The 13,295-nt window shown below is 39.9% G+C and overlaps 1 protein-coding gene across 1 annotated transcript in view; it reads left to right on the top strand.

The window, feature by feature from the left end:
* SUCLA2 (succinate-CoA ligase ADP-forming subunit beta) overlaps window positions 1–5,875 on the top strand; it is a 107,308-nt gene extending 101,433 nt beyond the window's left edge. Inside the window, exons 10-11 of the mRNA XM_089679038.1 lie at window positions 1,160–1,248; window positions 4,973–5,875. Coding sequence (XP_089535164.1) covers window positions 1,160–1,248; window positions 4,973–5,047 — 164 coding nt within the window. The 3' untranslated portion in view covers window positions 5,048–5,875. The remainder of the gene's footprint in view (window positions 1–1,159; window positions 1,249–4,972) is intronic.
* Window positions 5,876–13,295: the final 7,420 nt, after the last annotated feature.

Below are 13,295 nucleotides of genomic sequence, written 5' to 3'. Positions count from 1 at the left end.
TAAAAATATACAAAGTATTTGAAAAAAAAAAGTATAAAAATATAGTAAAAGCTAATCTTGCTTTATGCAACAAGTTCTTAAGAAGAGGTGAATCTATTCCCATAATATACCTGTATATGTTGACAGCATTGCAGAAACCTAACCCTCAGCTTCCCTACCCCCCCCAAACACCCGCTACTCGTGGTCATGTAGAGCAAGCAAGGAGAAGAGTGAATTGAACCTTGCCGAACACCACGCACTACTCTCTAAAATGTTCCCCATGATATTCTAAGCAAGCAGTCTTAAGCAGTCTAATGCAGCCACCAATCAACAGATGTGGTGGCTGCATTAGTTTTCTTTTTTAAGGCTCCCCCCCTCTGTTTTCACCTGGTCACCTGGCCAGTAATAAGCCTCCAGTATTGGTGTCTCTGGATGAAGGAGCACAGGGGCACCTTTGGACAGCAGATTTGTCAGTATGGAGGGAGGGGAGTGTTAGATGGACTAGCGGATTTAGATGCACTAACACATTGAAACCATACTCTGGTTAATACTTTTTAAGCAGTTACAGCAACAGTTTTATTTCCTTTTGGGATAAAGTGTTTACATCAATAAGAGCTGATCATTGTAAGCACACCTATAAGTGGTAAATGATTTGTCTCAACTGTGTAACTGCTGCATCTGGAAGAGAGCTTGTTTATTTATTTCAGGTACTTGTATAGCGCTGTCAATTTACGCAGTGCTTTACATATTGTACATTCACAGCAGTCCCTAACCCTCAAGGAGTGTACAATCTAAGGTCCCTAACTCACATTAATACATACACATATTAGGGCAAATTTAGACAGTATCCAATTAACCTACCAGCATGTCTTTGAAGTGTGGGAGGAAACAGAAACCCACGCAGGCACAGGGAGAACCTGCAAACTCCAGGCATGTGGTGCCGTGGCTGGGATTCGAACCAACGACCCTAGTACTTTAGCCACTGTGCTGCCCCATTGAAAAACAGACTTACTGGCCAGATCACCAGGTAAAAAAAAATTAAAGAAAGCCTAAAAAAGAAAACTGGTCCAGCCACCACATCTAAAAATTGGTAAGCTGCAATATAATAAATGTTTGCCCTTTTGATCTAATACCCTTTAAATGTATAAAATTCCACTCACACCTTACCCCTTTTCTTTAGGTACAAGGGTCGATGATGCTAAAGCACTTATAACAGCCAGTGGGCTGAAGATTCTTGCATGTGATGATCTGGATGAAGCTGCAAAAATGGTAAGTTTGAAAAGTGCCTTTGATCGAAACGTATTGGGTTGATTATGAGTTATTTTGTTTTCTGCAATGGCTAGAAAAGTTATCTGCTTTTTTTAACAATTATTTGGAAATATCTGTTCTTCTCTTGTTGTCAAAGAAGAACATATGTTGTAATCAGTATGCTGAATGCTAACCAAATATAATTTTCTTCTATTGACCCTGAAAGAACAGATGCAGGTTTAAATGCAAATGCGCAAGCCTAATTGAGTGAATACCATGTAATTCGGGTTGGCTTAGGACATATTTTACGATAGATTTTCAGTTTCGATTGCTTTGATTGCTTTGTTTTTTAAAGCCATTTTATACCTTGATGCGTTTAAATGTTATGGTTTCCTATTTAAAAGTCATTTATATCAGTCTACTAGCAAATGTTCCCTAACAAATCATTTGTTTTACAGTACATTTTAATAGCCAAGCTATCAAACTGATCTCTTTAGTTTACATTTAATAAGCCAGGCATGTGTTCATTATGCATGCTTTATCCTGGTGCTATGAGACAGAATACATTTCAGGCTGTTTTTGTTTTCAACTCTCACTTTTATTTTATCCAAGAGGTCCACACACCTCATTAAATTCAAGCCAGGCACAACATAATATTCACATTGTTTTCAAGGTAACAACTTATACAGCTATTAGATTTGATGACGTTCAGTTATGCAGGATGATTTGTAATCCTCTGTGAGAATTTAGCAATGATATTCAAAGAAATGCGATACCAGATTCAATGTAAGTGGATAATAGTATATGTGTTTAAAAAACAAAGTAAAATACAATGGATGCTATACACATTTTAAAAATAATAGTAAAAATACTGTAGATGCACTTAAAGGGTTGGTTCGCCTTTGTATTAAAATATACAGTAGTGGTGCACATGCATTTTTCAAAGCATTGTTCAGTGGAGAACAAATTAAGCTCAGTTTTTAAAGGATATTCTTGTAGGCCCAGGGTGGCTTCAATGAAGCCTGGCCAGAAAACGTCTATTGAGAGAGATATGCCACAAAATCTAGGACATGAAAACTGTTGTTCTCTGCACCAGCATCAAAGGCACTTCCCCAGAATCTATGGAACCAACGTGCTTCCTCTGACAATTTAACATATCAAGATATTCTCTATAAGAAAGCACATCACTTTCTGAGCTTAGGTTCAATTTATTATGTGAAAAACATCATTACTATAGCCTGTATTGATGTTATATTTATATTGCTGCTTGCATTGGGAAAAACCCAGTGGAAAAATTCAGTGATGTAAAAGGGTTAAAGTTTTTTAAATTGGCCTGTCTCCAGCTTGATAGAAAGATGACTTTTTCTTTCTAAACATAGTGCCACTGGAAACTCTGTATAGGCTCCCTGTGGTGAAAACATGAGCAAAAGAGTTGGAAAAAGTAAAGTTTTAGACTTTTATTTCTAAGGACATCAAAGCTATTGAAGTGTATTTTAAAGTGATTTAATAAGTGTTGAAGTCATGCAGAGGTCAATATATTCTCATTTCTGACAATCTTAGGTACAAGTGGTAGAAGAATTGTGCTGAGGTTTTTCCTGACATATAACAATGTTGTGTATTTAGATATAGATTAAAAATGGTTAGCTTTGGCTTTACTTCTCCTTTAAGAAAACAACAAAGCAATTTTGGCTATACTTTTCCTGCAGGTCACAGGAGTGCAGTTCGTTCTGCACTCCTGTGACCCGTTTTCAGCCAGCAGTGGGCTAAAGCCTGGTGTCGGCTGACATCACTAAGCCTGTTCAGGCTCTGAAAATATCCTAACCCAGCCCCTCCTGCCCCCTCCACAGCCCAGTGTTCCAGTGAGCACTGGAGGTTGAGAGACGGAGACACAGTCATGGCTGTCTGCTCAGGGCTGAGGGGAGAACTGAGCGATCAGCAGTGTTTGCTCAGTTTGCACTGCAGAGCATCGAATCCATGCTGCATCCACCTAGGTAAGTAAAAATGTGTGGGTTTTTTTTTTTTTTTTGAGGGGGTTGACAATTCAGTGCAGCCACCACTTATAAGGATTATATTACATTTTGTTCTTTGGCCTAGATCAGGGGTCTCCAAGCCTGCGGGCCAGATGTGGCCCTTTTGCTTGCTTTTATCCAGCCCCTGGGGCACTTTTCCTTCCACTGATACGAAGCACTATTCCTCCCACTGATACGAAGCACTATTCCTCCCACGGACGCCAGGGATGGGGCGCTGTTCCTCCCACGGACGCCAGGGATGGGGCGCTGTTCCTCCCACGGACGCCAGGGATGGGGCGCTGTTCCTCCCACGGACGCCAGGGATGGGGCGCTGTTCCTCCCACGGACGCCAGGGATGGGGCGCTGTTCCTCCCACGGACGCCAGGGATGGGGCGCTGTTCCTCCCACGGACGCCAGGGATGGGGCGCTGTTCCTCCCACGGACGCCAGGGATGGGGCGCTGTTCCTCCCACGGACGCCAGGGATGGGGCGCTGTTCCTCCCACGGACGCCAGGGATGGGGCGCTGTTCCTCCCACGGACGCCAGGGATGGGGCGCTGTTCCTCCCACGGACGCCAGGGATGGGGCGCTGTTCCTCCCACGGACGCCAGGGATGGGGCGCGGTTCCATACTAAAAAGCCCTGTGTATTTGATCTAGCACTGAGGTTCATCTCTGTTCCATGATTAGAATCCCTTTATTGGTGTGCATTCCATAGACCTAAGTTGCCTTTGCCAGGAAAAATTGCTGTAGAACTGGCATTTTTTTTCTATTTTTCCCATCAGGTTAGCATTTTTTTCCCCAATTCTGTTTTCTACCTTAAGATAATTTAAACAGTTGTAAGCAATCTGTGTTCATGTTTTTTTTTCAAAGGAATTACTCTTTTTTTTAGCATAGAAAATTGTTACCTTTTTATGGATTAGCATATTTAAAAAATCATTTGTATGCGGGATTGGCCATATGTCAGTTGAGCCCTGTCTTGTCTGGGTAAATTAATAAAAGTCAATAGGCTGAATTCACTAATCTATATTGCATGTGTAAGCCATTAAGATCATTATTTCTTAATTATACAGTACTGGGCACAGGCTCATTATTTAAATTATGCTGCTACATGAGGAGATTGTACATCGGCAAAACAAAGGTGTATGGACAGCCCAGTATAAACCCTTCTCCTCCCAGCATGCCTTTTCTAGTGTCCTTAGGAGTACAGGGTTTTCTCTCTGCTATGAGAGCAGAAAGCATTCTCTTTTTATCAAGATTTTTATTTTTCCTTCTAGCAAGTTTCTATAATTACTTCAGAGCTAGAAGGGGTCATTTTGCAGCTTTCTGGATCAGTTATCTTCACCATTGCTACAAAGACCGTATCCAGAGCCTGCTAGGAAGAAATGGGATTGACCTGCAATGTGCCCTGAGGGCACTGGACTCAGATAGGTGCTCCCATAGACTAGACACCTAAGTGAATTGAGACTCATGCCTGCAAGTCTGCATAGCCTTGATAAAGTCTACCATTGGCCACAGTTATTAAAATATCTTTATTTATGGATGTGTTGGATGGATAAGTTGCACCTATACACTCTGCATGCTAGTAATGTTGCAGCAAACTTAATATCAAACATGATATAAAAGCAGCTACAACTAGCATGTCTTTCGTCCTGTTTGATTATGGTCTGAACTGCAGTTCTAAGTAGCATCTGATACATGCGATGTATGATGTTTATTTTTTTTTATTTTTTTCCATAGGTTGTCAAACTGTCAGAAATTGTAACCTTGGCAAAACAAGCGCAAGTGGATGTCAAATTTCAGTTGCCTATCTAATGGTGCACCAGCAATTTACGGAGTTGGAAATTTTGTGTTTATTTTCTTTTTCTTGTCTAGGTTTTAATTAAATGCTTGAATCTATTTTGAAAGTGGTTTGTATTTAAACTGAGTTGCTGGATTGGAAACCATTGTCACTTCACATATACATAGGCAGTATTTTTACATTTGGTATTTTTCAATATAAACAGTGTCCACTCAAAACAGTTAGCAAACCTATAGCTAGCATGTGAGTTGCTTCTTCCCAACCCAGTGTTTGGTTACTGTTCACAAGTTGGTCTGCTCAGAAAATAGTTTGGAATTCATGTACAGGACTTTTGCATTTCTGACTCCTGCTCTTCTATGTACTTGTATTACCCATGATATTTCTGGAATGTTTAGGCATTATTTTTAGATAAGAATGCTGTAAGTAGCATTCAGTTGGGTTAGTAATTCTAATCTGCACTACAACCTGAACCTCTTAAACCTGGTTACTGTGGGCACAGTCTATGAATATGATTTGGATACTGTTGGCAACAATTCCACACCTGGTCTTTGCTTCCGATATACCCTACTATGCTGTCACATAGAACAGTGTGTTTTTCGGAATTTCTTTTTCTTTGGAATGTTAGTATTACTCGGTGAGGAACAACTTTTATTTCTGCTGTAGGTTTGCTTGAAGCACTTGCTCTCTGTAGTGATAATGTACATACATATTAAACTCCTTATGATCCAATGCTTGTTCATTACCTCCACCTTTTGTGCATTAACTCGTGTCTGGCAAATGGCCATGTAACATATATACAAATTTTCAAATAAAGCCAAAGTCTAGATTCCATCAATGCACAATATCGGCCTTGTAATTTTTTTCCTAATGATGAAGCAATGTAAAAACAATCCTAATTCTTGAACTGTAAAGTAAAACAATGTGTAGAATCAAGTTCTTTGTCTAAATTATTATATGGTTCCTAAGAATATAAACATTACATACATTATGTAATTTACATTTAACTTGTACCTATATTTTCTCTGCTACTTACATACAGTATATGCCTCTTTATAACATAAGAAGCCATATTTCTGACCACTCCATCAAAATAGTGTTTACTTCCTAGCTGTCGGTTTAATGTACAGCTGTGCTCAAAAGTTTGCATACCGTTGGGGAATTGGTAATATACAGTACAATTTTTAACCACTTGCCGCCCAGCCACTGTAGATATACGGCGGCAGGGCGGCACTGGCAGGCAAAACCACGTTTTAAAACGTGTGTTTTGTAAACAAATAGGGGGCGCGCCGCCGCCCTATCTGTCCCGCCGATCACTGCCGCAGATGTGAGTCGCCGGGTCACAGCCAGTCCTTAGCGGCTATCTCCCGGCGATCGGCGGCAAACAGTGACAGACAGCACAGCTGCAGTAGCTGTGCTGTCTGTCACTTCCCTGTCAGCTCGAGGATGAGCTGATCTAAGAAAGAACAGTTTCTCTATCTCGATCAGCCTTGTCCCGTCCAGTACACACCCCACCCCCTAGTAAAACACTCCCCTCACTCCTATAACCCTTCCCTGCAAAATAAAGTTAACCCCTTCCTCCCCATTGCCATTAGTACAGTGTCAGTGTTTTTTTTTTTTTTTTGCACTGATCACTGTATTAGTGTTTTTGGGGATGTCAGTGACCCCAAGTCAGTACCCCCCAATGTCAGAATGTCCGCCGCAGTCCCGCCATAAGTCGCTGGTCGCTGCCATAAGTCCCTGATCGCCGCCATAATTCGCTGATCATTATTAGTATAAAAAAAAAACCTAAAAGTCCCAGTATCTTTCCCACCATTTGTAAACGCTATAACTTTCACGTAAACCAATTAATTTACACGTATTGGGTTTTTTTTTTTTTAGAAAAGACATGTTGCAGAATGCATTTTGGCAGAAATTTATAACTAAATTTGATTTTTGCATTTTTTTTTTTTTTACTGGACATGTTTTATAGCAAAAAGTCCAAAATATTGTTTTGTATTGTTCCTCAAAATTGTCAGCCTTTTTTTTTTTTTATAGCGCAAAAAATAAAAACCGCACAGGCAATCAAATACCACCAAAATAAAGCTCAATTTGTGGGGAAAAAAAGGATGTAAATTTCATTTATGTACCGTATTGCATGACCGCGCAATTGTCCGTTAAACTAGCACAGCGCTGTATAGCAGAAAAATGGACTAAATTGCAGTATTTATACCATAGTTTGTAGACTCTATAACTTCCACACAAAGCAATCAATATACACTTATTGGGATTTTTTTTTACCAAAAACATGTAGCAGAATACATTTTGGCCTAAATTTATAACCAACTTTGAGTTTACTATATATTTTTTATAGCTGAAAGTAAAAAATATTGTTTTTCTTCAAAATTTTTGGCCTTTTTTTGTTTATAGCGTGAAAAATAAAAAGCGCACAGGTGATCAAATTACACCGAAAGAAAGCTCTATTTGTGTGAAAAAAAAGGATGTAAATTTTGTTTGGGTACAGCATTGCATGACCGCGCAATTATCAGTTGAATTAGTGCAGCGCCGAGTAGCAAAAAGAGGCCTGGTCATTAAGGGGGGTAAATCCTCAGGAGGGCAAGTGGTTAAAGAAACCATGCGTGAGCAGGCAAAATACATTTATTTATTTCATATGGAATTCATATTCAGCTGTAGGTAATAACAGAATGGCACAATCCTAAAACAAAACATGGCAACTGGCATTGTCAACAAATTACATGATTCCTGTTCAAAAGTCTGCATACCCTTAATTCTTAATACTGTGTATTACCCCCTTTAGCATCAATGACACTGTACAGTTTTTGCAAGAATTCAGGGCCTCAGGCAACTATTAGGCTACGTTCACACTAGCATTGTGTGCAGGCGTCAGAGAGGCATTTGGGAAGCGTTTTTACCGCTTCCCAAACGCCTCTGCCAATTCTGCACATTACAGCACATGGTGCTGTTCTAACGGGAGCGTTTGCATCGCGTCGCGGCAAAACTGACGCCTCTGGTCGAGTCAGGAGGTGTTGAAGCCTCCTATTCTCGTCTATGGTGCCGCTCCGCAAACATCCGGCCGGCGTTTGCGGTGCGGTTGCGGGGCGTTTGCGGAGCTGTAACACCACTCAAACTGCATTATAGGCATTTGTGGGGCGTTAACGCTCGGCAAACGCCTAGCAACCTCCGCTAAACCGCACATGTGGCATTTGCGGAGTGTTAAAAAACGCTCCGCAAACACCGGACTAACGCTTTCCAAATGCTATAGGGGCGTTTGGCAAGCGTTGGTAAAACAGCCAAGTGTGAACGAGCCCTTACAGAGGTATAGCTGCCCATTTGTCTAGGCAAAATGCCTCCCGGTCATGCAAAGTCGTTGGTCATCTTGCATGAACCGCACGTTTTGAGATCTCTCCAGAGTCGCTCAATGATATTAAGGTCCGAAGACTCTGATGGCCACTCCAGAACCTTCACCTTTTTCTGCTGTAACCACTGGTCAACTTGGCCTCGTGTTTAGGGGCATTGTCATGCTGGAAAGTTCAAGAGCTTCCCATGTGCAGCTTTTATGCAGCAGAATGCAAATTGTCTGCCAGTATTTTCTGATAACGTGCTGCATTCATCTTGCCATCAATTTTTTACAAGATTCCTTGTGCCTTTAGAGCTCACACACCCCCAAAACATCAGTGGACCACCACTATGCTTCACAGTGCAGATGGTATTCTTGTTGCTGTTCCCCTCTCTCTAAACGTAGTGCTTATGCTTGTGACCATAAAGTTCTATTTTGGTCTCATCACTCCAGATTCCAGTGTGCCAGAAGCTGTGAAGCATGTCCTGGTGTTGTCAGGCATATTGTATTCAGGCTTTTTTTGGTATTGGTGCAGCAAAGATAACTCGACCATGCAGCTAATTTTTATTCAGATATCGTTGTTGTGCTCCTTGAAACCAGCACATAATTTTTTTTTCTAGAGTAGCCTGTATTTCTTCTGAAGTTACCTGTTTTTGCGTTTTTTTTTTTCTTTGTTTCATGAATAAATCTGGCAGTTGTGGCTGCAGTCCTTGGTCTACCTGACCTGACCTTGACTTGGTATCAAGAGATCCCCAAATGTTCAAATTCTTAAGTGATTCACCAGTACTGACTTGCATATTTAAGGCTTTTGATATCCGTTTATATCTTTTTCTTCTTTATAAAGTTCCATTACCTTGTTACGCAGGTGTTTAGACTTTTATGCTCCCAATGGCTCAGATGGCTTACTAACCTTTCAGTAAGGTTAGTAAGGAGGATTTTGTACCATCTGCTTGTGGGGAACAAGGCAAGCAAAAGGATGTGGAATAGTGGAGGACCATGCCTGTGCTGTAAGATGAGGAGAATCAGAGGTGAATGGAACATCTCAGGGTTCACCACTTCCAGCCATCATGCTGCGTTATTCCCCTAATAGTGGATGAAATAAGGGTCACCCGTGGTCAAAGGGGGGAGTGGTATGAGGGGAATATCCCTTCCTGATGATCATGGTTAATATTACTGAAACATCTGCATTTATGTTATATGTGTTTGGAAAAAAATACAGTCATATGAGTAGTGCAATCTAGTGATTGCTTAAGTGCATATTATCAGAACTCTCATGTAGATAAATGAGAGACACCATTTGTCAAGACTTTAATGTAGATAAATGTTGGTCATCATTTATACAAGGGTTGTACGTTCCTTAACACACCTGTGTATAAGGAATGAATGCTTAAAACGCTGAACAATTTATGCCTTCCTTGATACACCTGTGTATAAGGAACGAATACTTGTGATCAGTAATGATCAAAGGGGGGAGTTATAATGTGTGTCTACAAAGGCCAAACATTCCAGGGTATGTAAACTTTTGATCAGGGCCATTTGAGTGACTTCTGTGTGGCATGATCAGTCATATATTCAAAATCAATGCCAAAATTTCTCAATTTCTGCCAGAATAAGCAAACTTTTGAGTACAACTAGAAGTAATGCTATGTCAGCCATTTTGACCTGACCCTGATTTCCTTAAGGTGGTATTAAACCCAAAAGCAAACACTATTTACCAAATCTTTGACATAGCGGCTGTATTGGTTTTCTTTTTAAGGCTTGCTTTTTTCACCTGATAATCCAGTCAGTAAGGCTGGCCATACACTATACAATTTTCTGTTCAATTTCTGCCCAATTTCCTTTAGATTTACCTTCAACTATGTAGTGCAAGAGCCTGCCTAATAGGATACAATTGAAAGTGTTGTTAGGTTTGACCTGCTATTATATGGTTTTTGGTAATCTAAACCAAAAATCTCAAGAAAATTGTATAATGTATGGCCAGCCTAAGTCTGTGTGTTTCAACAGAACAGTCCTGAAGATGTAGACATTAGAGGGTTCAGATAAGCCATTTACCACTGACAGGGGTGCTTACAATGATCAGCTTTTAATTATTTATGTAAAACCATTATCCTAAAAGGAGTAAAACTGTTGCTATATCTGCTTAATAAGTGAGTGCTGGAATTCTGCTTCAGTTTGTTAGTGTATCTACAGTAAATCTGCTAGTGCATTTTTAACTCCCCTCCCCCCGGATTAACAAAGCTGCTGTCCAAAGTAGTCTGCCACTCTTCCCCTGCCTTGGGGTGCCTACACACCAGATGAAGTGTGTTACGGGCAGGATTACCAGGTGAAACCGGGGAGGGGGCTCGCTCATGGAAAATATTAGGCCAGATAAATTAAATTTTACAATCATACATAGAATCTAAGGGCTTTCAGACTGCAATTTAGTTCATTTTTGTTTTTGGGTTTATATGTACTTTAACTGCTTCTGCACCGTACACGTGCGCAAAATTGTGTATATATGTGATTTTGCAGTTCCGGGTAGGGGGCATGCATGCCCTACCCGCGCTGCCATTCACTGCCTCAATCACTGGGTCCCAGTCGGTGATTGCCGAGAATCTCCGATAAGGGGGAGACCGGTATCTAAACAATACAAATATCCCCTGTCAGCTCCTGCACACTGCTTTGTATAGCAGAACCATACAAAGCAGTGTGCTTACAGTGAAGCACACATAGTTAACCCTTTTTATCAGCCCTGATGTTAACTCCTTCATGCCCAGTGCCATTAGTACAGTGTCAGTGCTTTTTATTAGCACTTATTGCTGTATTTGTGTCACTGAGGATGTCAATAACACCAAGTCAGTTTCCCCCAGTGTCAGAATGCCTGCCGCAGTCCTGCTATAAGTCGCTAATCGCCGCCAGTAGTTAGAAAAAAAAATAAATCCAGTATATATACTGCCATTTGTAGACGCTATAACTTTCACGTAAACCAATTAATTTACACGTATTGGGATTTTTTCTTTTTTTTTTTTTTTTTTTTTTTTTTTTTTTTTTTTTTTTAGCAAAGACTTAGCAGAATACATTTTGGCCTAAATTTATGACTGAATTTGATTTTTTAAATTTTTTTTTTTACTGGACATGTTTAATAGCAAAAAGTCAAAAATATAATTTGTTCTCACAATTGTCAGTCTTTTTTTGTTTATAACGCACAGGCGATCAAATACCACCAAACGAAAGCTCTATTTGTGGGGGAAAAAAAGGACGTAAATTTCATTTGGGTACAGCGTTGCATGACTGTGCAATTGTCAGTTAAAATAATGCAGCGGTGTATTGCAAAAAGTGGCCTGGTCAGGAAGGGGGGTAAATCCTCTGGAGGGCAAGTGGTTAAAAGTGTGCTGTGGGGGAAACGCTGGAAATGAAGGTAATTTACGCATTGGTGCCTTGAATATACAGTGCCCTCTACATTCCTGACATCAAAGGGTTTTAGCTAGGGGTAGAGGCCTGACTGGCTGTTATTAAGTTTACAAGTCTTAATTGGAGTTTTAATTTTTTTTTTCTTGAATTATTTCACACGTCTTACGTAAAGTTGTTGAGTTGAAGTTCTCACAAATCTGTGTTACTACGTAGTATATGTGTAATGTAATCTTTTGTAGTTGGCTGTAAAGAACTGAACTGATCTGACAATCCTAGAAAGAAGCTCAAAGCATTTAATTCTGCAAGGTCCATAAAATGGATGGTTGTAGGTCCTGTTTTGTCAAAATGATTTTATTAATGCAGACAGTTGTAGGTCCTCTATTCAGGAACTTATTTGTATTGGATTCCTTGAAGGGTAATGTCAAAGAGAAAAATGTTGTATGTTTCCTAGAATTCCAATATATAGCCAATTGTAGCACATTTATCTGAAGGCATACAGTCTTTTCTATTTCTCTCAGCAGTACAGATTTTAGTGAGAGAAAATGGTCTTTCAACATCACATTCACAAATAGAATAGTCACACTCCCTTTTGTTCTGGTGTTCGAATTATTTGGGGCAAGGTTACCAATACAGAGAGGATAAATCTAGCAAGCAGGGACACACACAGATGTAAAAACCTGACAGGGGTTCTAAGCCTTCCCTACTCTATCCAAATTAAGAATGTTTTGGCTAAACATACTTCTTAAATATTTATTTTTTAGTGCAAGGATTCCATATAAATAGTACAAACATAGGTATAAAACATTGGTTTAACCCTTTCTCTGCCAAAACCGGTTTTACAGTTTTTGCATACATGTTTAAAAAAATTATTTCAGGCCTGAAGAGTACACAAACCCCCCAAAAATATATTTTCTGAAAGCAGACACCCTAGAGAATAATATAGGAGTCGTTACCATTTTTAATATGTCACCAGATATTACTGCAAAGGTCTAGAAAACGCAGAATTTTGGTAAAAAACACACTAAAGTGAATTTTAGGGCAAACAAACAAATTATCCACATTTTGGTACTATATAAAAGATGAGATTGCACGGGGTAAATAGATACCCAACATGTCAAACCTTAAATTTGTGTGCGTCTATGAAATGGTGACAAACTGCAGTAGCCTATATTTTCTATAGGCGATGCTTCAAAAGCCCCTATAGGTCATCAGTGTGGTGTTATGGAGGAGGTCTTGTGCTAGAATTATTGCTCTCATTCCGGTGTTCGCATGGGGATATGTAACGTGTATCTCAATCAACATTTTGATGTGTAGGTGCCCTGACGTGTTCGTTTATGTTCATATGTGCATAGATGTGAGGGTGGGGGCTCAAATTTTTTTTTGTGAGGAGGAATGTTTTGTACTTGGGTGTAACTTTAGTTTCTTTGCAATTAAAATTTTATTAAATTATTTATTTATTTTTTTGTCACATAGAGAACACAAAGCCTCCTATGTGATCAATTGTAGGTGACGGGTTCTCTTTATTGAGACATACACGG

Source organism: Staurois parvus, unplaced genomic scaffold, assembly GCF_062004578.1.
Source record: "Staurois parvus isolate SC_StPar_1 unplaced genomic scaffold, SC_StPar_1.0 ptg000017l, whole genome shotgun sequence".
In the NCBI taxonomy this organism is placed as follows: Eukaryota; Metazoa; Chordata; class Amphibia; order Anura; family Ranidae; genus Staurois; species Staurois parvus.
The sequence above is the reverse complement of the archived record's forward strand: the minus strand, read 5'-3'. Positions and strand labels throughout refer to the sequence as shown.